The 24,170-nt window shown below is 47.2% G+C and overlaps 1 protein-coding gene across 1 annotated transcript in view; it reads right to left on the bottom strand.

The window, feature by feature from the left end:
- Positions 1–5,899: 5,899 nt before the first annotated feature.
- Positions 5,900–24,170, bottom strand: part of LOC128822976 (zinc finger protein 420-like) — a 68,825-nt gene continuing 50,554 nt past the window's right edge. Inside the window, exons 6-8 of the mRNA XM_054004911.1 lie at positions 12,899–13,012; positions 6,719–12,491; positions 5,900–6,492 (exon numbers count right to left, since the gene is read on the bottom strand). Coding sequence (XP_053860886.1) covers positions 10,510–12,491; positions 12,899–13,012 — 2,096 coding nt within the window. The 3' untranslated portion in view covers positions 5,900–6,492; positions 6,719–10,509. The remainder of the gene's footprint in view (positions 6,493–6,718; positions 12,492–12,898; positions 13,013–24,170) is intronic.

A 24,170-nucleotide genomic window follows, 5' to 3' on the forward strand; every position in this document is an offset into this window, starting at 1 on the left:
GAAAATCAAAGAGGTGGTGTGACACATGACTGGAAAGGGTTAAGCATCCTGCAGGATAAATGACCCAAATTCAATCTTTAGGGGCATATTGGTAGGTAGTGTTTTTGTGTGTGTTTACATATATATTCTTAGAGGTTAGAGTTCCTGTCTATGCTGTATTCTGCTAATTCAGAGATCGAAAGGAGATCTTAACATTTAAATGATCTGTAAATATCGTGATATCACCTCACTGATCTCTTTGTTCTATATATCAAATCACCTGTGAATGGTGGAAAACAGGCAATTGCCTTCTGTTAATCCGTGTAGCTAAGTACCCGTGATGCTTCGAAAACAGGTCTGCTTCAAAGTCTTGATTGCCCATTGTTCGCCTAAGGACTCTAAGCTGTCAGGAGAAGGCCTGGAACAGTATAAAGGTCTCTTGGGTCCTGATCCTTTTTATCTCGGATCTGCTTAATGCTTCTTGCAGGGGAAGCTTAAGTCGTAAGACTGAGATCTCCAGTCCCACCTTGATCACCCTGGATATGAACATTGGATTGAATCTACGGACTAATTCTAAGAACTCTTTGCAACTCCAAAGCTCCCCATCTCTACTATGAAACTGATCTCAGAACTGTACTCGTGTCTGTATCTACACTGATCTTTTAACCAATACTCGCTCTCTTTTCTTTTTTAATAAATTTCCCTTTAGTTAGTAAGAATTGGCTGTCAGCGTGTATTTGGGTAAGAGCCAAAATATTCATTTACTTGGGAGGTAATGTGTCCAATCCTTTGGGACTGGTAGAACTTTCTTATAGGATGAATACGATTTTCAGTCATCCTCATCATATTTGACTTGGGTGTCTGGTGGAGGCCTAAGGCTGGGTTGCTTTAAGGGAACTGTGTTGTTGGCTTCTGGGTAACCAGTGACATATTATGGAAGCTGTTTTGTGCTGGCTTGGTAAATCTAAGTATTGGAATATCCACCAGTTTTGGTGACTGTCTGCCCCATTCTTTGGTCACAGGTGATTGTGCATTTATTTATACTACCCAATCAGAGAACTTCACCCAAGCAGTACAGTCCAGATTTAGCCAGTTGAATATTTCAATACTGAAACCAAATGAGTGCTTACATCTAAGCCGCCACCTCAAAGCCATGTAAAGCTTCCTCCTTAGCTTTCGTATTATGTGGCTAATCCTTCTTCTCACTCTTTCTCTCTCGGAGCCCCCCACCCCTCACAGACCTGGCTGAGACTTTAACAAGTGGAGGTTTAAACAGCTCTCACTGAACAATTCATATCTGACAGCTTTGCTTTTTCTAATGCTTTCGCAGCTAAGGAACATTCCGTGATTTCAGAGGGCAGTCTTAGGGCTATTTAGATTTGGGGAACTATCTTTGTAGCATCTTCCCCATGTGGATTTTACTGGTGCTCATAGAAAAACGTACGGACTGAGCCACACTGTTACACTCTAATGTCATAGAAAGGCTGGAATGTCTTCCAGCAAATAAAAACAAAAGACAAAAAATAGAAAAAGGAACAGTAAGTTACTAGAATGCCAAGGGAGTGGAGTAGAGGTGTAGCTGCAGGGAAGGAACCAGGCAATGGCATAGCTAGACCGGTACAGGCAGACTGGTCAAGGCTGTCATAGCCAGTTGATGATGTGACTTCCTTCCCCAGAGGGGATCAGTCTTGGGGTCATGGTACATCAGTCTCTGTTAGACAGCTCGTTGACCTCAAAGGTGAAGGACTTCCATCTTTATCTTGATCTTTACAATTGATGATTCCAGCTTACCCCACTTTACAGTGATTCCCTGAGGTTTCCAGGCAAATCAGGTGTGAAAATTCCTTGGAAATAGACAATGTGTCCTGAGTTGAAGCAAGGAACACACTGAACCAAAGTCGCTTTGTTAAACTTTCACTTCACCTAGAAGTTTTCTTAAAGTATTCATTGTAGCAAACCACAAGCAGCATGGATGTGAGGACCTCAAAGATATCAAAAATGAAAAACAAAAGTTCTGAAGAAGTTTCCATAGCCTAATCTGAGGGTTAAATGGACGTGTTCTAATAGCTGGCCTCCTCAAACTGAAAAGGGCCTTGGCACCCATGAAAAAACAAAAGAACAAAACTTAAAAAAACAGAAAAGCTGCTATCTTGTACCCAATCACCATTTTAAAGTAAGACACCTCCTGCCAGATGGGACCTCGTGTTTGCAAACACGAGAACTGGGGAACTCAGCGGCTGTTACAGTATAACTGGGTAAAAGGTTACACAACTTATCTCCTTACGGAATTTATTCCTCAACAGAAACATTATTTTAAAAGCTTATCAAAAAATTCCATTTGAAATAGAAATAATTAAAATCTATACTAGGTCTTTATTTTGATATACACTATTTCTCCTACATACTGCCATACACCAGCCCCTTTTGAGTGAGGTTTTGCTTTAGAACTCCTTAGTCCAAAGAGGGTAAATTACATCAACTAAACTTTACAGGATTAGTCACCTTTCATAAACTACTCGGGGGGAGGCAGGGGACAGAAACATAAGAATGGCCATATTGGGTTAGACCAATGGTCCATCTAGTCCAGTATCCTGTCTTCTGACAGTGGCCAATGTCAGATGCTTCAAGGGGAATAAACGGGTCAATTAGCGAGTGATCCATCCCATGTCATTCATTCCTGTTGTGGAAGCAGAGCAAGGCCTGACAGGAATTGGAAGGGAATTTCAAATGCAAACAGTCTTTGTTAGCAAGAGTCAGGCTAACTGAAATCCTAATAATGTGAGATTTGTAGAAGCGAGGATTGTGTGAGGAGAATGGGAAAGAACTGTGTGAGAAGTTGTTGCGACCTTGTGTAGATAATGTGCAGACAATATGGAATGTAGACTAAGAGTCTACATAAGTGAGAAAAACAAGATATCAGAATGACCTATGTATAAACAAAATGCAGCTGTTGCTTATTATTGTCTGTAGCAAAAGGTATAAATGCTTGCTGTAAGTGTTTACCTGTGGAGAGACCTGCCTAGGAAGGGGAGACCCTGTGTCCTAGTGCACTCTCTCCCTTTACGCAGCTGCTTGAGAGAATAAAATATCTGACTTTGCTGTACCCAGCCAAAAAGAGTGAGAACTCTGTTATTCTCTGGCTGTCAAAGGCTTATTTTTAAATTTTTTAAAATGCTGCCAAAAACTGCCTTTTGATGAGAAAACAGCGATAGCGTACACACTGCAATTGAACTTTTCTCAAAAAAAACCACCCAGTTTTGGTGACAAAATCTTCCACCCCAGGGGAGACTTTTGTCTTTTCCCCTCCCTTTATTGTTGACAAACAGCCAGTGTAAACACACCCTATATTTTTGATTTTATTGGCCTCTAGAAAGTGTCTCACAATTCCCATGCTGCCGCTCTGGTCAGCGGTTTAAACTCCACTGCCTTGTAGCCAACCCACCCAACCCGTTGCAAGCCCTGGGAATTTTAAATTCAATTTCCTGCTTGCTGGCTTCCCAGGTGAGCATGGCTTGCTATTGCTTGATTACGAAAGAGAGCTCTTCAGAAGTAACCTACTGGTAGGCCTGGGCCACAACTGCCTTGAGACCAAATACATGAGCATTTTACTTAGTTCCGAGTCATGTACTGTGGAATATTCTCCTTGAATCATCTGAGACAATATTGACCCAAACTATTGGTATGTCTACACTACGAAATTAGGTCAAATTTATAGAAGTTGATTTTTTAGAAATCGATTTTATACAGTCAATTGTGTGTGTCCCCACTTAAGATCATTAAGTCGGTGGAGTGCGTCCACAGTACCGAGGGAAGTGTCGACTTCCGGAGCGTTGCACTCTGGGTAGCTATCCCACAGTTCCCGCAGTCTCTGCCGCCCATTGGAATTCTGGGTTGAGATCCCAATGCCTGATGGGGCAAAAACATTGTCACGGGTGGTTCTGGGTACATGTCGTCAGCCCCCCTTTCCCTCGGTGAAAGCAATGGCAGACAATCCTTTTGCGGCTTTTTTCCTGTGTTACCCGTGCAGACGCCATACCAGGGCAAGCATGGAGCCCACTCAGCTCACCGTCACCGTACGTGTCCTGGGTGCTGGCAGACGCGGGACTGCATTGCTACACAGCAGCAGCTTATTGCCTTGAGGCAGCAGAAGGTGAAATACGACTGGTAGCCGTCGTCATTGTCGTTGTCTCCTGAGTGCTCTTGGCCGACTTCGGTGAGGTCTGTTGGGGCGCCTGGACATAAATGGGAGTGACTCCAGGTCATTCTCTTAAGTTTCGTCTCATGGAGATTCAGTCTGCCTGGAAACAATGACGGCTACAGTCATACTGCACTGTCTGCTGGCGAGCAGGAGACAATGACGACGGCTAGCAATGGTACTGCACCGTCTGCTGCCAGACCACCCCTTGCTCCTCCCTCCCTCCATGAAAGCAATGGCCGACAATAGTTTCATGCCTTTTTCCGTGCTGGCGCCATATTGCTGTCAGCTTCGTCATCCATCCGCCGCTTCTGCTGCCACTCTGCTCTCCTGCAGACACCATAACACCGCAAGCATGGAGCCCACTCAGATCACCGCGGCAGTTATGAGCGTTTTAAACACCACACGCATTATCCAGCAGTATATGCAGAACCAGAAAATGCAAAAGCAGGTGAGGAGGCGACGGCAGCGTGGTGACGAGAGTGATGAGGACATGGACACAGATTTCTCTCAAAGTACGGGCCCCGGCAATTTGGACATCATGGTGGTAATGGGGCAGGTTCATGCCGTGGAACGCCAATTCTGGACCCGGGAAACAAGAACAGACTGGTGGGACTGCAGAGTTTTGCAGGTCTGGGATGCGTAAGAGCACTTTCACGGAACTTTGTGACTTGCTTTCTCCTGCCCTGAAGCACAAGAATACCAAGATGAGAGCAGCCCTCACAGTTCACAAGCGAGTGGTGATAGCTCTGTGGAAGCTTGCAACTCCAGACAGCTACCGGTCAGTCGGGAATCAATTTGGAGTGGGCAAATCTACTGTGGGGGCTGCTGTGATGCAAGCAGCCAACGCAATCACTGAGCTGCTGCTATCAAGGGTAGTGACTCTGGGAAATGTGCAGGTCATAGTGGATGGCTTTGCTGCAATGGGACTCCCTAACTGTGGTGGGATGGTAGACGGAACGCATAACCCTATCTTGGCACCAGACCACCAAGGCAGCAAGTACATAAACTGAAAGGGGTACTTTTCAATGGTGCTGCAAGCATTGGTGGATCACAAGGGACATTTCACCAACATCAACGTGGGATGGCTGGGAAAGATACATGACGCTCGCATCTTCAGGAACTCTGGTCTGTTTTAACATTTGCAGCAAGGGACTTTCTTCCCAGACCAGAAAATAACGGTTGGGGATGTTGAAATGCCTATCGTTATCCTTGGGGACCCAGCCTACCCCTTGCTCCCATGGCTCATGAAGCCATACACAGGCAGCCTGAACAGTAGTCAGGAGCTGTTCAACTATAGGCTGAGCAAGGGCAGAATGGTGGTAGAATGTGCATTTGGATGTTTAAAAGCGTGCTGGTGCAGTTTACTGACTCGGTTAGACCTCAGCAAAAACAATATTCCCATTGTTATTACTGCTTGCTGTGCGCTCCACAATATCTGTGAGTGTAAGGGGGAGACGTTTATGGCGGGGTGGGAGGTTGAGGCAAATCGTCTGGCAGCTGATTACATGCAGCCAGACACCAGTGCGGTTACAAGAGTACAGGAGGGTGCGGTGCACATCAGAGAAGCTTTGAAAACCAGTTTCATGACTGGCCAGACTACGGTGTGAAAGTTCTGTTTGTTTCCTTGATGAAAACCCGCTCCCTTGGTTCGCTCTACTTCCCTGTAAGCCAACCGCCCTCCCCTCCCCGCTTCGATCACCGCTTGCAGAGGCAATAAAGTCATTGTTGTTTCAAATTCATGCATTGTTTATTAATTCATCACACAAATAGGGGGTATAACTGCCAAGGTAGCCCGGGTTGGGGAGGAGAGAAGGACAAGGCCACACTGCACTTTAAAACTTATTGAATGCCAGCTTTCTGTTGCTTGTGCAGTCCTTTGGGGTGGAGTGCTTGGGTGCCCAGAGGCGCCCCCACCACGTTCTTGGGCGTCTGGGTGAGGAGGCTATGGAACTTGGGGAGGAGGGCGGTTGGTTACACAGGGGCTGAAGCGGCGGTCTGTGCTCCTGCCTTTCCTGCAGCTCAACCATCCCGGAGCATATCAGTTTGATCCTCCAGTAGCCTCAGCATTGCCTCCTGCCTTCTGTCAGCAAGCTGACACCCCCTATCACCTTCAACCCGCCACCTATCCTCGCGTTCATATTGTGCTTTCCTAGACTCTGACATTGCTTGCCTCCACGCATTCTGCTGGGATCTTTCAGTGTGGGAGGACTGAATGAGCTCAGAGAACATTTAATCGCGAGTGCGTTTTTTTCACCTTGTAATCTTCGCTAGCCTCTGGGACGGAGATGATAGGGGCAGCGTTGAAACATTTGCAGCTGCGGGAGGGGAAAAAAGAGAGAGTAGTAGTTTAAAAAGACATTTTAGAGAACAATGGGTTGGCAATTTAAAAGGAGGGGCTGCGGTTTTCGGGTTAACGTGCAGCACAAACCCAACTAACCCCCCCCCCCCCCACACACACACAATTCTCTGGGATGATCGCTTCAACCCTCCCCCCACCGCGTGGCTAACGGCCACCTCTAAATGTCCCCTTAATAAAATTACCCTATTTCAACCAGGTGATCATGAGGAGTGACCATCCAGGATAGCTTCATGGAGATGTCCCTGGAGGATTTCCGCTCCATCCCCAGACACGTTAACAGACTTTTCCAGTAGCTGTCCTGGCCGCGAATGCATCCTAAATTGCCAACAATCTTCAGGGCAAATTAATCAATAAACATGTTTGCTTTTAAACCATGTATTATATTTACAAAGGTACACTCACCAGAGGTCCCTTCTCTGCCTGGCAGGTCCGGGAGCCCGCCTTGGGTGGGTACAGGGGGTACTAGATCCAGGGTGAGAAACAGTTCCTGGCTCTCGGGGAAAATGGTTTCTCTGCTTGCTTGAACCTCCTCCTCTTCCTCGACCCCAAAATGTGCATCCCTGTTGCGTGATAATCCATTGACAGAGTCAAAGCACAGGAGTGGGGTAGTGGTGGCTGCACCCCCTAGAATGGCATGCAGCTCATCATAGAAGCGGCATGTCTGGGGCTCTGACCCCAAGCAGCCGTTTGCCTCTCTGGTTTTTTGGTAGGCTTGCCTGAGCTCCTTAAGTTTCATGCGGCACTGCTGAGGGGCCCTGTTATAGCCTCTGTCCTTCATGCTCTTGGAGATTTTTTCAAATGTTTGGGCATTTCGTCTTTTGGAACGGAGTTCTGATAGCACGGATTCGTCTCCCCATACAGCAATCAGATCCCATACCTCCCGTTCTGTCCATGCTGGAGCTCTTTTGCAATTCTGGGACTCCATCATGGATGAGATCTGCACTCACCTGCAGCTTGCCACGCTGGCCAAACAGGAAATGAGATTCAAAAGTTTGCGGGCCTTTTCCTGTCTACCTGGCTAGTGCATCTGAGTTGAGAGCGCTGTCCAGAACGGTCACAATGAAGCACTCTGGGATAGCTCCCTGAGGCCAATACCTTCGAATTGCAACCACACTACCCTAAATTCAACCCGGCAAGGTCGATTTCAGCGCTAATCCCTTCGTCGGAGGAGTACAGAAATCGATTTTACGAGCCCTTAAGTCAAAAAAGATGGCTTCGTCGTGTGGACGGGTGCAGGGTTAAAATCGATCTAACGCTGCTAAATTCGACCTAAACTTGTAGTGTAGACCAGGGCTATATGATCACAGTGTTATTCAATTTCGTTCCATAGTTAGATGTACAATTTTAAAATGCTACTCTCTCTCTGGTAGCACATCCAATATCTTTGAGTATTCATTCCTGATGACTGAACTGCTCTTGAACTTTCTCCATGCCATAATGGAGGAGTGGAAAAAAGACACGCACAAAAAGAAATTGTTTTAAGTAAATGGTCATTTGTCTCAAAATCCACCAAAAACCTGAACTTCACCCTATCACAAAAAACTAATATCCAGTTATGTTATCAAAAGCCCTCAGGAAAGAGAAAAACCCACAACACACAAGCGAATAAGACAGTTTCAATATCATATAAAATGAAATTCCAGAGCATCTTACATCTCATGATGCCAAATTAGAACCGATTTTCCTATTACGCTGTCCTCTGGTCCATTCAAACCTTCTTCACTCAGCACCACCTCATTACAATTCAGTCATGTGTGATGATGCGGTTCTGGCAGAACCCAACTGAGAGTGCCAACTCAGGACAAATTGCTCAAACAGGGCAGTTACAGCCCAAGGCTGGGGGTTTTTCCACCTCTAAGGCAAACCAAACCAGCCAGACTAAGAGGACTTCGGTCTCACCCCACTGGCTAACTGCAAGTCTCACAAGCAATCTCCTTAGACACTCCAGTTTCCCAGTATTACCACCAGTGCCACTTGTTACGGGGACAAATGATTATGAAAACCAAGACCCCAGTAAAAGAAAAAGGTTCTCCTGATCCCAAAGGACCAAGCCCCAGACCCAGGTCAATATACAAATCAGATCTTACCCACAAATCACGCTGTTGCCAATCCTTTAGAATCTAAAATCTAAAGGTTTATCCATAAAAGGAAAAAGATAGAGATGAGAGTTAGAATTGGTTAAATGGAATCAATTACATACAACAACAACAAAGTTCTTGGTTCAGGCTTGCAGCAGCGATAGAATAAACTGCAGGTTCAAATCAAGTCTCTGGAATACATCCCCCGCTGGGATGGGTCCTCGGTCCTTTGTTCAAAGCTTCAGCTTGTAGCAAAGTTCCTCCAGAGGTATGAAGCAGGATTGAAGACAAAATGGAGATGAGGCATCAGACTTATATAGTCTTTTCCAGGTGTAAGAACACCGCTTTGTTCTTATTGTGGAAAATTACAGCAAGATGGAGCCTGGAGTCACATGGGCCAGTCCCTGCATACTTTGCTGAGTCTGAAGGCATATTTGCCTTCTCTCAATGGGTCCATTGTATAGCTGATGCTCCTTAATGGGCCATCAAGCAGGCTAGGCAGAGCTAATCCCAGCTTGTCTGGGATATCACCCAGAAGCATAGCATAAATTTGCCATACAGACAGTATAGAGCCAATATTCATAACTTCGACTACAAAACTGATACACACATATAGACAGCATAATCATACCAGTAAACCATAACCTTGTCTTAGACACCCCATTTGACCACCTTTATATAAGATTTGGGTGCCACTACAGGACCTTGGTTGCAACAATGATCTATATGGTCCCAGTTTATGTCAATAACATCACATCATGTTAGTTACAAAGGTTTTAGCATCATCATAATAGGGCAAATCAGCCAATCTTTCCATCTGGAAAGGCTGAAATGATACTTTTTTTCTACCTTTCCTCCTGCCTTTTAATTACATCTCATTATATTCTAAATCAGAAAACTGGTAGAAAAACTACCTCCTCTTCAGAACAACCACAAGTAATGTCAGAAAACCTGGGAATGAGACTCTCGCCCAACCAGGAAATCTGGTGACTAACATTCACTTTGCAATGTGATGCTCAGGGTTTATCAGGACTAGGAAGGGTGATGGAGATCAGGTCAGCACAAGGGGAAAGCTAACCACACCACTGCACCTGGGTTATGTCTGCCCTGAAAAGATAGTTGTGTTTTTACACCAAGATAGCTAATTTGAGCAATTTAGGCTGTGTCTACATTAGAGACCTTACAGTGGCACAGCTGTAGTGATGCAGCTGCGCTGGTGTAACATCTCTTGTGAAGTCGCTCTATGGTGGTGGGCGAGAGCTCTCCCGTCAACATAATTAAACTACTCCCATTGAGTGGTGGTAGCTATGTGGGCGGGAGAAGCTCTCCCACTGACATAGCGCTGTGCACACTGCCAATTATGCCGGCAAAACTTGTGTTACTCAGGAGTGGGTTTTTTTCACACCCCTGAGCGACGTAAGTTTTGCCAACATAAGTGGTAGTGTAGACATGGTCTACTCAATGTAGAGTTCTGGTGGACACAAGGCACATATAGTTTTTATCTCACTGTAGCTAGATGAGGTCAACCCTCTCTCTCCCAACTCGGATTGATGGACATTTCTGTCAAGAGGGACACACATTCCCATAACTCATAAGACAAAGGAGTTGATAGAAATGTTCACAGGATTCACCCCAAAGTAAGGTGAGCTGCAAAAGATAGAAGGTGGCAACTCACCAGAAGGGAGCTGAGAGACTACAGTAAAGGAAATGGTGCAATTGACCTTAAAGACCAATATGTAGGAATTAGCCAACGTATTACCAAAACAAAATCCAAAACAAAAAATCTTTGGGCAGCCCTCCTGAATACAAGTATAGTGTTATTCTCCTGTGTGGATTCTCTGATGTGTGATGATCCATGAACTATGACTGAAGCCTTTCCCACATACAGGGCACGACTAAGGATTCTCTCCTGTGTGGATTTTTTGATGTGAGACAAGCCGTGAGCTAGAAGTGAAGCCTTTACCGCACTGAGGGCATCTGAAGGGTCTCTCTCCTGTGTGGTTTCTCTGATGTGTGATAAGGTTTCCTTTCCGAATGAAGCTTTTCCCACACTCAGAGCATGTGTAGGGTCTCTCTCCTGTGTGGTTTCTCTGATGTGTGATAAGGTTTGCTCTCTGGTTGAAGCTTTTCCCACACTCAGAGCATGAGTAGGGTCTCTCTCCTGTGTGGTTTCTCTGATGTGTGATAAGGTTTCCTTTCCGAATGAAGCTTTTCCCACACTCAGAGCATGTGTAGGGTCTCTCTCCTGTGTGGTTTCTCTGATGTGTGATAAGGTTTGCTCTCTGATTGAAGCTTTTCCCGCATTCAGAGCATGTGTAGGGCGTCTCTCCTGTGTGGTTTCTCTGATGTATGATGAGCTCTGAGTTCCGACGGAAGCTTTTCCCACACTCAGGGCAGCTATAGGGCGTCTCCCCTGTGTGGATTCTCTGATGTTCGATAAGGTTTGATCTCTGACGGAAACTTTTCCCGCACTCAGAACATGTGTAGGGTCTCTCTCCTGTGTGAATTGTCTTATGTGCGTTAAGGTGTGAGTGTGAACTGAAGTTTTTCCCACACTCAGGGCATGTGTAGGGGGACTCCCCTGTGTGTCTTCTCTTATGTTTGATCATCTGTGATCTATCAGTGAAGCTTTTCCCACACTCAGGGCATGAGTAGGGTTTCTCTCCTGTGTGGATTCTCCGATGTGAGACAAGCTGATAGCTACAAATGAAGGCTTTCCCGCACTCAGGGCATCTGTAAGGTCTCTCCTCAGTGTGAATTCTCTGATGTATGATCAGCAATGAGCTCCGAATGAAGCTTTTCCCACACTCAAGGCACGTGTAGGGTCTCTCACCTGTGTGGATTCTCTGATGCATGATCAGCAATGAGTTCCGGTTGAAGCTTTTCCCGCACTCAAGGCACGTGTAGGGTTTCTCACCTGTGTGGATTCTCTGATGTGTGACAAGGGCAGAGCTCTGACTGAAGCTTTTCCCACACTCAGGACATGTGTATGGTTTCTCTCCTGTGTGGGTTCTCTTATGTGTGATAAGCTGTGAACTATGACTGAAGCTTTTCCCACACTCAGGGCATGAATAGGATCTCTCTCCTGTGTGGATTTTCCGATGTGAGACCAGCTGTGAGTTAGAAATGAAGCTTTTCCCACACTCAGGGCATGAATAGGGTCTCTCCCCTGTGTGGATTCGCTGATGCGAGACAAGATGTGAGCTAGAAGTGAAGCCTTTCCCACACTCAAGGCATGAGTAGGGTCTCTCTCCTGTGTGGTTTCGCCGATGTGTGACAAGCTGAGACCTATTATTGAAGACTTTCCCGCACTCAGTACATCTGAAGGGTCTCTCTCCAGTGTGGATTCTCTGGTGCTTATTAAGCTCTGAGCTCCGAATGAAGCTTTTCCCGCACTCACAGCAAGTGTAGGGTCTTTCTCCTGTGTGGATTCTCCTATGTAACATAAGCTCTGAGCTCCGACCGAAGCCTTTCCCACACTCATGACAAGTGTGGGGTTTCTCCCCTGTGTGGATTCTGTGATGTGTGGTAAGGTTTGAGCTGCGACTGAAGCTTTTCCCACACTCGGGGCATGTGTATGGTCTCTCTCCAGTGTGGATTCTCTGATGTATGATAAAGGCATTGTTATGTTTGAAGGTTTTCCCACACTCCAGGCAGATGTAGGGTGTTTCTCCTGTGTTCATTCTCTCATGTCTAATAAGGTCTGAACCTCTACTGAACTTTTCCCCTGGTCTGTGCTGACTCTCACAGTTGTTTGCCTGTGGACAATTCCAGGAAACATTCCCTTTGGATCTTTCTGAGAATGTCCCATGTGCTTCTACTTGCTCAGCATCGTCTCGTTGAGGATTCTCCACCTCATTCGCCATCCCATCATCTGCTAGGATAGAGAGAGAAACCAGACACAGGTCACTCCCTTTGCCAGAGAAAAAGGGAACCTCAGAGAGAGGAATGGCAGAAAGGGGGGAACAAACAAAAGTAAGTGACGGAGAGATCAAACAAAGAAAGCTGAATTTCCCCCAAACCTTTCCCCAAATGAGAGAGACGAGGGGAACAACTCTGGGTCTAAATTTCAACTAAACACTCAGGGAAAAAGCAGACTGGGGAGGGAGCTAATATCAGGCGAGAGTCAGGACAGGTAGGAAGCCATAAGTGAAGTCTGCCATGAGGATGCCGCACCTCCTGAGGACAATCCTGAACTCAGAAAGCTCACAAGGGCTTTGTAGGAATCCCAAATATTTCCTTAATTCAGGGACAGATTTTGAGTTGGTTTAACTGATTCCTCACCTGTGCAGGCATCTCTCAGGGTCTCTCTTTCCTCAGATTCCTGGAGGTCTGGGACCCATGGTTCCTCCCCTTGCTCCAGCCAGGAGATCACATGAGGTTTGGAAACTGGAAACCCTGCACAAGTAACAGAAAACAAATGAGATCAACTGAATTTGATGGATACTTGTGTCACATTCTGGGAGTGGAATCCAGACCCCCGAAAGGTTGTGTCACCACCTGCCCTGTAATCCTGGGTTCCTCACAATGCTTTGCTGTTGTAGCTCCCAGCCTGGGCCGCTGACAAACAACCTACCATAAGAACAAAAGAGCAGCCGTACTGGGTCAGACCAAAGGTCCATCTAGCCCAGTATCCTGTCTACCAACAGTGCCAATGCCAGGTGCCCTAGAGGGAGTGAACCTAACAGGTAATGATCAAGTGATCTCTCTCCTGCCGTCCATCTCCACCCTCTGACAGACACAGGCTAGGGACACCATTCCTTACCCATCCTGGCTAATAGTCATTAATGGACTTAACCTCCATGAATTTATCCAGTTCTCTTTTAAACCCTGTTATAGTCCTAGCCTTCACAACCTCCTCAGGCAAGGAGTTCCACAGGTTGACTGTGCGCTGTGTGAAGAAGAACTTCCTGTTATTTGTTTTAAACCTGCTGCCCATTAATTTCATTTGGTGGCCCCTAGTTCTTATATTATGAGAATAAGTAAATAACTTTTCCTTATTCACTTTCTCCACACCACTCATGATTTTATATACCTCTATCATACTCCCTACAAAGATCAGCACTTCCGGAGCAGGGTAGTAACGTACTAGAGGAGGCTCCTTTTCTTCTTGGAGTGATGGTCCCTATTGTATTCCACCGAGGGTGAGTAAGGAGCAGTACCTAGATAGGCAGAGGGTTAGAGGAAGACGACGGAACTGTGAAGTGGAGCATCTTTGCACCGAATGAGCTGTCTGCCACAGAATTACACTCTGCAGCATAAGGAGAAGAAAAGATGCATAGCCAACTCCACGTGGCCGCCTCATATATGTCCGTAAGGGTCACGTCATGGAGCCCGGCAGTAGTCGATGCTGGCACTCTCGTGGAATAGGCCCATATCCCACCTGGTTGGGACCATCCTGATAATTGATAGCAGAGCTCAATTCACCCTCAGACCCACTTCGAGATTCTCTGGGTGGATATGGCCTGCCCTTTAATTCTCTTCGCTATGGCAACAAATAGCCAGGGAGATTTCAGGAATGGCTTTGTCCTTTGTAGGTAAAAGACCAGGGACCTACGTACATCAAGGAAGTGAAGCTGCTGTTCCTCATTTAAAGCATGTGATTTGGGATGCAGGCAAAGTGAGACGGCTCTCTACTTGCATTCAGAAATATAGCTTACACGCAGACGGTGTTGTGCGGAGGACTGCACTGTCAGAACAGGTGGATGGGCTCTGTGGACTATAGGATGTTTCTGAGGAGGTTCATAGGCCTGTTGGTGGTAAAACTGGGGCTTCTGTAACACTGGGAGAAGACAGCAGGTGATAAAACGTTTGCTTTGGTGCAGATGTATATATGCCTAAGGATCGCAGAGTGGCTCTGGAATCTTTCAGCGAGTGCAAGGAGTCATCCGTCTTTTGATTGAAGAGGTGTGATTCATCAAAAAGGAGATCTTCGATCGTGTTCTGCACTTCTCTAGGGAAACCAGGATTCCCTCCTCATGACGACGGCAGTTACCAAAATGCACAAGGATGTGTCTGCTGAATCAACCACAGCCTGAAGTATCGACTTTGCGACCAACTTGCCTTCCTCTAGACTTGATAGGAATTGGCATGATCCTGTTGAGGTAGCTCATTTGCCATATGTCCATACTGTAAGAAGTCGTACTTGGCCATCACTGCCAGACAGTTCGAGATCCAGAACTGGAGGCCATCCGAGAAGAAAACCTTTCAAGCCATAAGGTCCAGTCTCTTGCCCTCCTTGTCAGCTGGGGTGGAGCGTGGGTGCTGTTGTTTAGCTCACTCCATAGCAGCCTGAATCACCAGGGAACTGGGCAGAGGATGAGAGAATAGAAACTTGGAACCGTTGGGGTGGACAGGGGGAGGACACTGTACCTCTTTTCTGCCTCTTTTGGGGTGGGGGTGCACATGGGCAGGAGATGGCACACAGTACGTGCCTATTGGAGTGTGTCCTGGTTGAATAGGCCCACCCTGGCCAGTACCAACACGTGCAAAATGTCCAGCAGGTGGTGCTGCCTGTGCTGCACCTCCTCCAACAGTATTTCGAGAGCATGAGCTGTCCTTCTTTGCAGCTCTTGAAACTGACAGCATAGCACCTGTGTAATAGCTACCATGGTGCCTGGAAATAGAACAGCAAATAAGGTGGGCCCCACAAGCCCTATGGAAATAACGAGAAGGGGAGGAGCTCACTGGGAATCAATGGAGGGGTGTGTAAAATAATGTAAATTAAAGATGTTTGGATGTGCCCCTCTCCTATGACTATGGAGGAGCAGGATCAATGGCCTATGGCAAGGGGTGGACAATTGGGTGTACTGCGTATGAGGTGTTTTTCTGGAAATGTACATATTACTAGGGGACACAATTACACTAGCCCCTAACCAAATTACACACATCTACACTCTGCTATCTGGACTTTGGTGCACAAATGGATCTGTAAATCTTATTGCTGTGAATAATTGAACCAGGGCATACTGCCTGATTCCATACCAAGTGGTTAAGTTTGTTTGGACAATAACCCATTTTTCTGTGGACATTCAATAGACTTATGATGTGGACAAAAGCACGCAAAACCTGCAGGGGCAGCTTGTTGCAACTGCCAGCAAATGGACACATTAAGATCTTGACCCTGTCGAAGGTGGTGGCTCGGATGTTGGACCATAGTGCAGTGGTCAGGACTCTCAGTGTTGCTGTGGATTGTTAACTCTACTTGTGTTACACTGCATATGGAGATAACCTACAAGTAATGTAGTAAGCCCTCCCCACCCCGCAGTGTGCAAGACAACCCGGACCCAACCTTCTCGGGCCCACTATAATGGGAAGTCTAATTGGAGTATAATGGGAACACTAATTGGAATAGGTGTGGTATGCCCGTACGAGAGAAGGTGCAGGGCACTGTACTACACAAGGGGCAGTGCGACAAGTGGAATATCACACCTTCCACCTTGATGCCTGGCCCTATCAGGAAATGTGTCACCATATGTCCTATGCTTTTCCAGGGATACCTGGGCAGGAGGATCCCAAAAGCAAAATAAAGGGATGGAGTGTTAGGATATAGATATTCTGGCCTGTCTTTGAGACTTTAGGTGTATTCTTATCACTTAGCTAGTTACAGAGGTATAAAAGAAGAATCAAAATCAGTCTGTCTGTCTGTGTAAGGGCCTTCTCTTACTGTGACAGTCTGAGGCCTGGTTCTTCGTCTAAGCAGCAGAGGCCAGCCATAAACTGGGAAGTGTATGGTCACATCCTCACATTCCAAACTAGTCACATTGAAATAAGGTGCTATTGGGCTGTTAGGAATACAATCCTATCCTGATATTCCTATCACCTCCAGAGAAAGGGAAGAGCCTAGAAGATGTAAAAGGAAACTTACTTTGATAGCATCCTGTCTGGCAAGAACTTACTTATTAATAGCTGGGATGTGAAACACTCATTTCTGTATTGTTCTATCACTGTAGTCTCCACTTCCCTATTGTTTGTATAATCTCTGTCTGGTTCTATGATTGTTTCTGTCTGCTGTATAATTAATTTTGTTGGGTGTAAACCAATTAAGGTGGTGGTTAAATAACTGGTTAAATTGGTATAATTGGTTAAATAACCATGTTACAGTATGTTAGGATTGATTGGTTAAGATATAGCTAAGCAGAACTCAAGTTTTACTATATAGTCTGCAGTCAATCAGGAAGTAAGGGGGGGAATGGGAACAGGGAATGGGGGTGGGGAAATTGGAATCATGTTTTGCTAAGGGGGGAATGGGAACAGGGATGGCTCTGTGGTGTCAGAGCTGGGAAGGGGGACACTGAGGAAGGAAACTGGAATCGTGCCTGCTGGAAGTTCACCCCAATAAACAACGAATTGATTGCACCTTTGGATTTTGGGTATTGTTGCTCTCTGTTCATGCGAGAAGGACCAGGGAAGTGAGAGGTTGAAGGAATAAGCCCCTTAACAGTACCACTGCGTGCAAAATGTCCAGCAGGTGGTGCCGCTTGTGCTGCACCTCCTCCAACGGTATTTCGAGAGCATGAGCTGTCCTTCATAGCAGCTCTTGAAACTGACAGTAGTAGTCTGGGAGAGAAGAGAGTCAATGACACAGCCTTGCCTCGGGATGATGAGAGAAATCCCTCCGACTCTGTCAGTACCATTGTGACCGGGCTGATCGGGGCATCGTCCAATCCCGGTTTCAAATGCCTACTTGGCGAAGGACAGGTCTGTGCTACAGGAGAGGATTCCCGTGCTGAACAGGACTGTTCTGAAGGAGAATATTGGGGCCACAAGCTCCCATATGGCCAACCTGGTTGGATCCTGCTGTTGCAGCGCTGGTGCCCAGGGAGTCAGGTACCAGTAGCTCCTGGATTGAGGTAAGGGAGGGTATTGCCACGGTGCCATCGGGACCTTCTGAGAGTCACATCTTCAGAATGGAAGCAGCGGACCATACGTAATGTCCAGGCCCTCAGACTCTGAGGAGGAACTGAAGTTCGGCATCAATGATGGTGCTGATGGAGTAGGGAGCGTCACAGGAACACAGCCAAAGAGTTGACAGGTTGGATACAGGGGATGGGGCCCTCTCAGTAGGTGAGGGAATCAGGACACATGGAAACTTCATCCTTCCCAGAGTGAACAGTTCATGAGGCCCGGGGGGGCGGGGGGAGCACTTGAGAGTCTCCCTGGAGTCAACGGCACCAGGTCTATGGATGGAACTGGGGCCAGAAAGGGGAAACGTCTCGGAACTGGTGATTTACCAGATGTCGGCGGAGCCCATGCCGGGGTGTGCGAGTCCATACCTGGAACTGGCAGCTCCAGCAAGTGATGCTGCTTTTTGTCGCTCTTGGAGCGGGATGCCTCTCCTTGGCCAGAACTCATGGACGCTATGGCATCCTCCTTCGACCTGGCGGAAGACTTACTGCTATGCCTATGTGCGTGTTTCTGTGACTCATGACTAGGCCCCGGCGTGGGGTCCGTATCACTGGTGCCAGCGGAGCCGGACTGAAGCTCCACAGTAGGAGGTGCATGCTTAGACTGTTCAGTCCGATGTAGTGGGGGGTTCCGGGGCCAGCCTTCAACCCCAGCCCGGGGCGGCTTCCATGAGATGCTTCTTAAGACGGGGGGGGTGGTGAGAGGTGGGCGCGCGGGGGCACGGAAACAGAGACAGATGCTGCACCTGGATGTGGTGTGGGCTTCCCCCAAGCAATACAGACCGCATTGGTGCTCATCATTGATGAAGAACAAATGAGGACAGGAAGTGCAGACTTTGAATCCTGTCCTCTCAGTCATAATCCAGCATCCAGACCTGAGTGCTGGAGGGAGAGACGGGGGCGAGGGGTGGGAGGAGGGTTTGGAGGGGAACTGCATCCTGTGAATAGCGGAACAAGAAAAATCACTACTGAAACCAGGAAAATCCTGACTAGAGAGAGTACCCAGACACGGCTGCTGGGGGCGAGGCGGGGAGTTAGGGATTGTTTGGCAGGAAACCGCCATTATGGCATCGCCAGTCCTTAATCCTACGAAAATTTCAGAAACAAGAAAACTACTACATAAAACAACAAAGTCCTTCTAATGAGAGGCTTTGATTTGACATGACTCACAGCCGTCTGGTGTATGGACTTAGCATAACCCACAGCCATCTTCTAGGCTCAACCACCATACGTTGGAAACAAAACTATAGACTCAGGGGAATTTGGCCTTGGCAGACAGATAGAAAAGTATTAGCTGCAGCTACAGCCCTACTAATTGGAGATAGACAGACAGATATTCACAAAGTCATGAGAATGGGGAGAGAATGGATACGTTAGCCTTCCGTTTCTGCAGTTTGTCTGATAATAAAAAGTAGGACGTTTTGCTGTTGCTAAAGAAATTTTACATAGTTAGAAAGTGTACTTTAAATAGGGAAAGAGTCCCAGTCTACTGCTGGTTAAGCAATTCTACCCTGACAGTGTATTCCACTAACAAAGCACAAAGATAAGTGGATCTTGAGAAGTTTTAACTAACTTTGAAAAACACAAAAGCTAATGCAATAGGTGGTCTTAGGCATGTGAACCCCTGTACAGTGAAAATGAATGGTTAGTGTTTTTGCAGAGCTATAATTGGTTCAAGCATAGATAAGAGAAATCCTCATTTTAACTACGTAATGGGGGGTCAGAAGACGAGATCGTTGGAACTTAACTCAGAGACACAGCTCAAGATCAAAGGTGCCAGGACTTTTACCCCTGCATGACCATATTGCGCAGAAGCCGGTGCCCCGGACGAGAGCAGATCCTGACTGGCCACCGGGAGACGTCCAGATGTCTTTGCTGGGAGGGGTGAGCATTAGATGCTTGGCGTGTGTATTCTGTTGATTAGTTGCTAATAAATACATGAACATGTTTAAGGATATTACTGTGTAAGGCTCTTTCATTGGGAAAGGGCCCTGCAGACCTGTAGCACCCTGAGTTCACTAGGAAGGGATATTGGCCCTGAGCCCAGGGAGGGGTGAAGTTGGGCCTCTTGTCCCTGCGTACCCACAAGGACGGGGAGGGGGTGGGAGCGTTAAATTGTGCGGGTTACATCCTGACTAAAGAAAGAAAATGCGTCACCAGGGACGAGGGGACAGCAGAAGCTCTGACTTGGACCGGGCGGCGGTGAGAGGGAACTGGAGACGCAGGCAAAACCACAAGGCAACGCAAGGGCGCACACGTGACCCCACAGACACTACTACTATAAAAAGCTCCGGCTCTGGGAGCAGGGCACATGCGCATTAGCCTCAGTGGAATTCAATAGGGACCATCCCTCAAAGAAGAACCTGCTTTAACCAACACACACGGCATTGACGAAACTCTGTAGTGCAGACGTTGCCATAGTTAGGTCAGCCTAGCCCCCACTTAGACACAGCTGGGTCTGCGGAACAATTCTGGGCTGGCCACTTTCAGCTGTAGCGCTTGCAGTGCAGACATGCTTTTAGTTCCTAGAGAGCTCTCTGTGTGAACCCATGACAGCTCTGTAACAAAAACCCCTCATGTGTCCTGGTCTTCATACTCTGATTATAGTCATATGACTATGTAGCAGACTATGTGGCTCTGGGAAGAAGGATAAAGGAGTTTGAGGCGTAAGTGGTGTTCTCGTCCATCCTCCCTGTGCAGGGAAAAAGCCTGGGTAGAGACCGTCGAATTGTGCAAGTCAACAAATGGCTACGCAGGTGGTGTCGGAGAGAAGGCTTTGGATTCTTCGACCATGGGATGGTGTTCCAAGAAGGAGGAGTGCTGGGCAGAGACGGGCTCCACCTAACAAAGAGAGGGAAGAGCATCTTCGCAAGCAGGCTGGCTAACCTAGTGAGGAGGGCTTTAAACTAGGTTCACCGGGGGAAGGAGACCAAAGCCCTGAGGTAAGTGGGGAAGTGGGATACCGGGAGGAAGCACGAGCAGGAGAGTGCAAGAGGGAAGGACTCCTGTCTCAGACTGAGAAAGCGGGAGAATCAGCGAGTTATCTTAAGTGCCTATACACAAATGCAAGAAGCCTGGGAAACAAGCAGGGAGAACTGGAAGTCCTGGCACAGTCAAGGAACTATGATGTGATTGGAATAACAGAGACTTGGTGAGATAACTCACATGACTGGAGTACTGTCATGGATGGATATAAACTGTTCAGGAAGGACAGGCAGGGCAGAAAAGGTGGGGGAGTTGCATTGTATGTAAGAGAGGAGTATGACTGCTCAGAGCTCTGTATGAAACTGCAGAAAAACCTGAGAGTCTCTGGATTAAGTTTAGAAGTGTGAGCAACAAGGGTGATGTCGTGGTGGGAGTCTGCTATAGACCACCAGACCACGAGGATGAGGTGGACGAGGCTTTCTTCCAGCAACTAGCAGAAGTTACTAGATCGCAGGCCCTGGTTCTCATGGGAGACTTTAATCACCCTGATATCTGCTGGGAGAGGAATACAGCAGTGCACAGACAATCCAGCAAGTTTTTGGAAAGTGTAGGGGACAATTTCCTGGTGCAAGTGCTGGAGGAACCAACTAGGGGCAGAGCTCTTCTAGACCTGCTGCTCACAAACCGGGAAGAATTAGTAGGGGAAGCAAAAGTGGATGGGAACCTGGGAGGCAGTGACCATAAGATGGTTGAGTTCAAGATCCTGACACAAGGAAGAAAGGAGAGCAACAGAATACAGACCCTGGACTTCAGAAAAGCAGACTTTGACTCCCTCAGGGAACTGATGGGCAGGATCCCCTGGGAGAATAAATGAGGGGGAAAGGAGTCCAGGAGAGCTGGCTGTATTTTAAAGAATCCTTATTGAGGTTGCAGGAAAAAAACATCCCGCTGTGTAGAAAGAACAGTAAATATGGTAGGCGACCAGCTTGGCTTAACAGAGAAATCCTTGCTGATCTTAAACGCAAAAGAGAAGCTTACAAGAAGTGGAAGCTTGGACAAATGACCAGGGAGGAGTATAAAAAAATTGCTCAGGCATGCAGGAGTGAAATCAGGAAGGTCAAATCACACTTGCAGTTAGCAAGAGATGTTAAGAGTAACAAGAGGGTTTCTTCAGGTATGTTAACAACAAGAAGAAAGTCAAGGAAAGTGTGGGTCCCCCCCTTACTGACTAAGGGAGGCAACCTAGTGATAGAGGATATGGAAAAAGCTAATGTACTCAATGCTTTTTTTGCCTGTCTTCAAAAACAAGGTCAGCTCCCAGACTGCTGCACTGGACAGCACAGTATGGGGAGTAGGTGACCAGCCCTCTGTGGAGAAAGAAGTGGTCCGGGACTATTTAGAAAAACTGGACGAGCACAAGTCCATGGGGCCTGATGCGCTGCATCCGAGGGTGCTAAAGGAGTTGGCGGATGTGACTGCAGAGCCATTGGCCATTATCTTTGAAAACTCATGGCGATCGGGGGAGGTCCCGGATGACTGGAAAAAGGCTAATGTAGTGCCCATCTTTAAAAAAGGGAAGAAGGAGGATCCGGGGAACTACAGGCCAGTCAGCCTCACTCAGTCCCTGGAAAAATCATGGAGCAGGTCCTCAAGGAATCAATTCTGAAGCACTTAGAGGAGAGGAAAGGGATCAGGAACAGTCAGCATGGATTCACCAAGGGGAAGTCATGCCAAACTAACCTAATTGCCTTCTATGAGGAGATAACTGGCTCTGTGGATGAGGGGAAAGTAGTGGATGTGTTATTCCTTGACTTTGGCAAAGCTTTTGATACAGTCTCCCACAGTATTCTTGCCGGCAGGTTAAAGAAGTATGGGCTGGATGAATGGACTATAAAGTGGATAGAAAGCTGGCTAGATCGTCGGGCTCAACGGGTAGTGATCAAGGGCTCCATGTTTAGTTGGCAGCCGGTATCAAGCGGAGTGCCCCAAGGGTCGGTCCTTGGCCAGTTTTGTTCAATATCTTCATTAATGATCTGGAGGATGGTGTGGACTGCACTCTCAGCAAGTTTGCAGATGACACTAAACTGGGAGGAGTGGTAGATACACGGGAGGGTAGGGATCGGATACAGAGGGACCTAGACAAATTAGAGGATTGGGCCAAAAGAAATCTGATGAGGTTCAACAAGGACAAGTGCAGAGTCCTGCACTTAGGACGGAAGAATCCCATTCACTGTTACAGACTAGGGGCCGAATGGCTAGGAAGCAGTTCTGCAGAAAAGGACCTAGGAGTTACAGCGGATGAGAAGCTGGATATGAGTCAACAGTGTGCCCTTGTTGCCAAGAAGGCTAACGCCATTTTGGGCTGAATAAGTAGGGGCATTGCCAGCAGATCGAGGGACGTGATTGTTCCCCTCTATTCGGCATTGGTGAGGCCTCATCTGGAGTACTGTGTCCAGTTTTGGGCCCCACACTACAAGAAGGATGTGGAAAAATTGGAAAGAGTCCAACAGAGGTCAACAAAAATAATTAGGGGGCTGGAGCACATGACTTATGAGGAGAGGCTGAGGGAACTGGGATTGTTTAGTCTGCAGAAGAGAAGAATGAGGGGGGATTTGATAGCTGCTTTCAACTACCTGAAAGGGGGTTCCAAAGAGGATGGATCTAGACTGTTCTCAGTGGTAGCAGATGACAGAACAAGGAGTAATGGTCTCAAGTTGCAGTGGGGGAGGTTTAGGTTGGATATTAGGAAAAACTTTTTCACTAGGAGGGTGGTGAAGCACAGGACGCTTGACAAAGCCCTGGCTGGGATGATTTAGTTGGGAATTGGTCCTGCTTTGAGCAGGGGGTTGGACTAGATGGCCTCCTGAGGTCCCTTCCAACCCTGCGATTCTATGATTCTATATCAAGCACAGAGGGAAACTGAGGTATGTACTGGAATCACAGAAATATTACCAAAATTCCCACATCCAATGGTCATAGCCCTCGGAGAGAAAGCAAATGGTAGGGGCTGGACTTTAATGCATCCAATAAGGATAAATGAAATATATTGTTTAAAAAAATAATTTGTTATGCCACTGGTCATTTAAAATTTGTGTATGTCTAAAAATGATACTGGGATGGGACATAAGTCAAAGGGGGAGGGGAACAGGACACAGAAACCAATCTACACATGTATGAGTAGTAAAGGTATAGAGCAGGTGTAGGCAACCTATGGCACGTGTGCCAAAGGCAGCACACAAACTGATTTTCAGTGGCACTCACACTGCCCGGGCTGCTGGCCTGGGGTTCCGGCCTCCGGCCCCTCTCAGCCTGCTGCTGGCCCCAAGTCCAGGCCACCGGTCCAGGGGGCTTTGCTGCCCATCTGGGGTCCCGGCCACCTGCTTGGGGCTCTGCAGCTGCCCCCAGCTGTGGCCCACTGGCCCCAGCCTGGGGCAGTGAGGGGTGCAGACAGGGGCTAGAGGGGGCGCAGCAGCACCCCCACCTTAAAAATTGTTCCAGCGCCACTGTACAATATTTTTAAGTTCTGATTTGCTGCTTACATCACTATCACACCACGTGGAACAGCGCAATGGTTTGATGTTGAGATTAGAATATACCTGCAAGAACTGGAATCAGAATTTTCTCACAGATTTCAATATTTCCAGCAATTTGGCCCAATGCTTTCTTTTCTAATTAAACCTGAAAAGTTCAACGAAAGAACCTTGGATTCGTCTGTATTTCAGTGG

Source organism: Malaclemys terrapin, chromosome 15 (assembly GCF_027887155.1).
Source record: "Malaclemys terrapin pileata isolate rMalTer1 chromosome 15, rMalTer1.hap1, whole genome shotgun sequence".
In the NCBI taxonomy this organism is placed as follows: domain Eukaryota; kingdom Metazoa; phylum Chordata; order Testudines; family Emydidae; genus Malaclemys; species Malaclemys terrapin.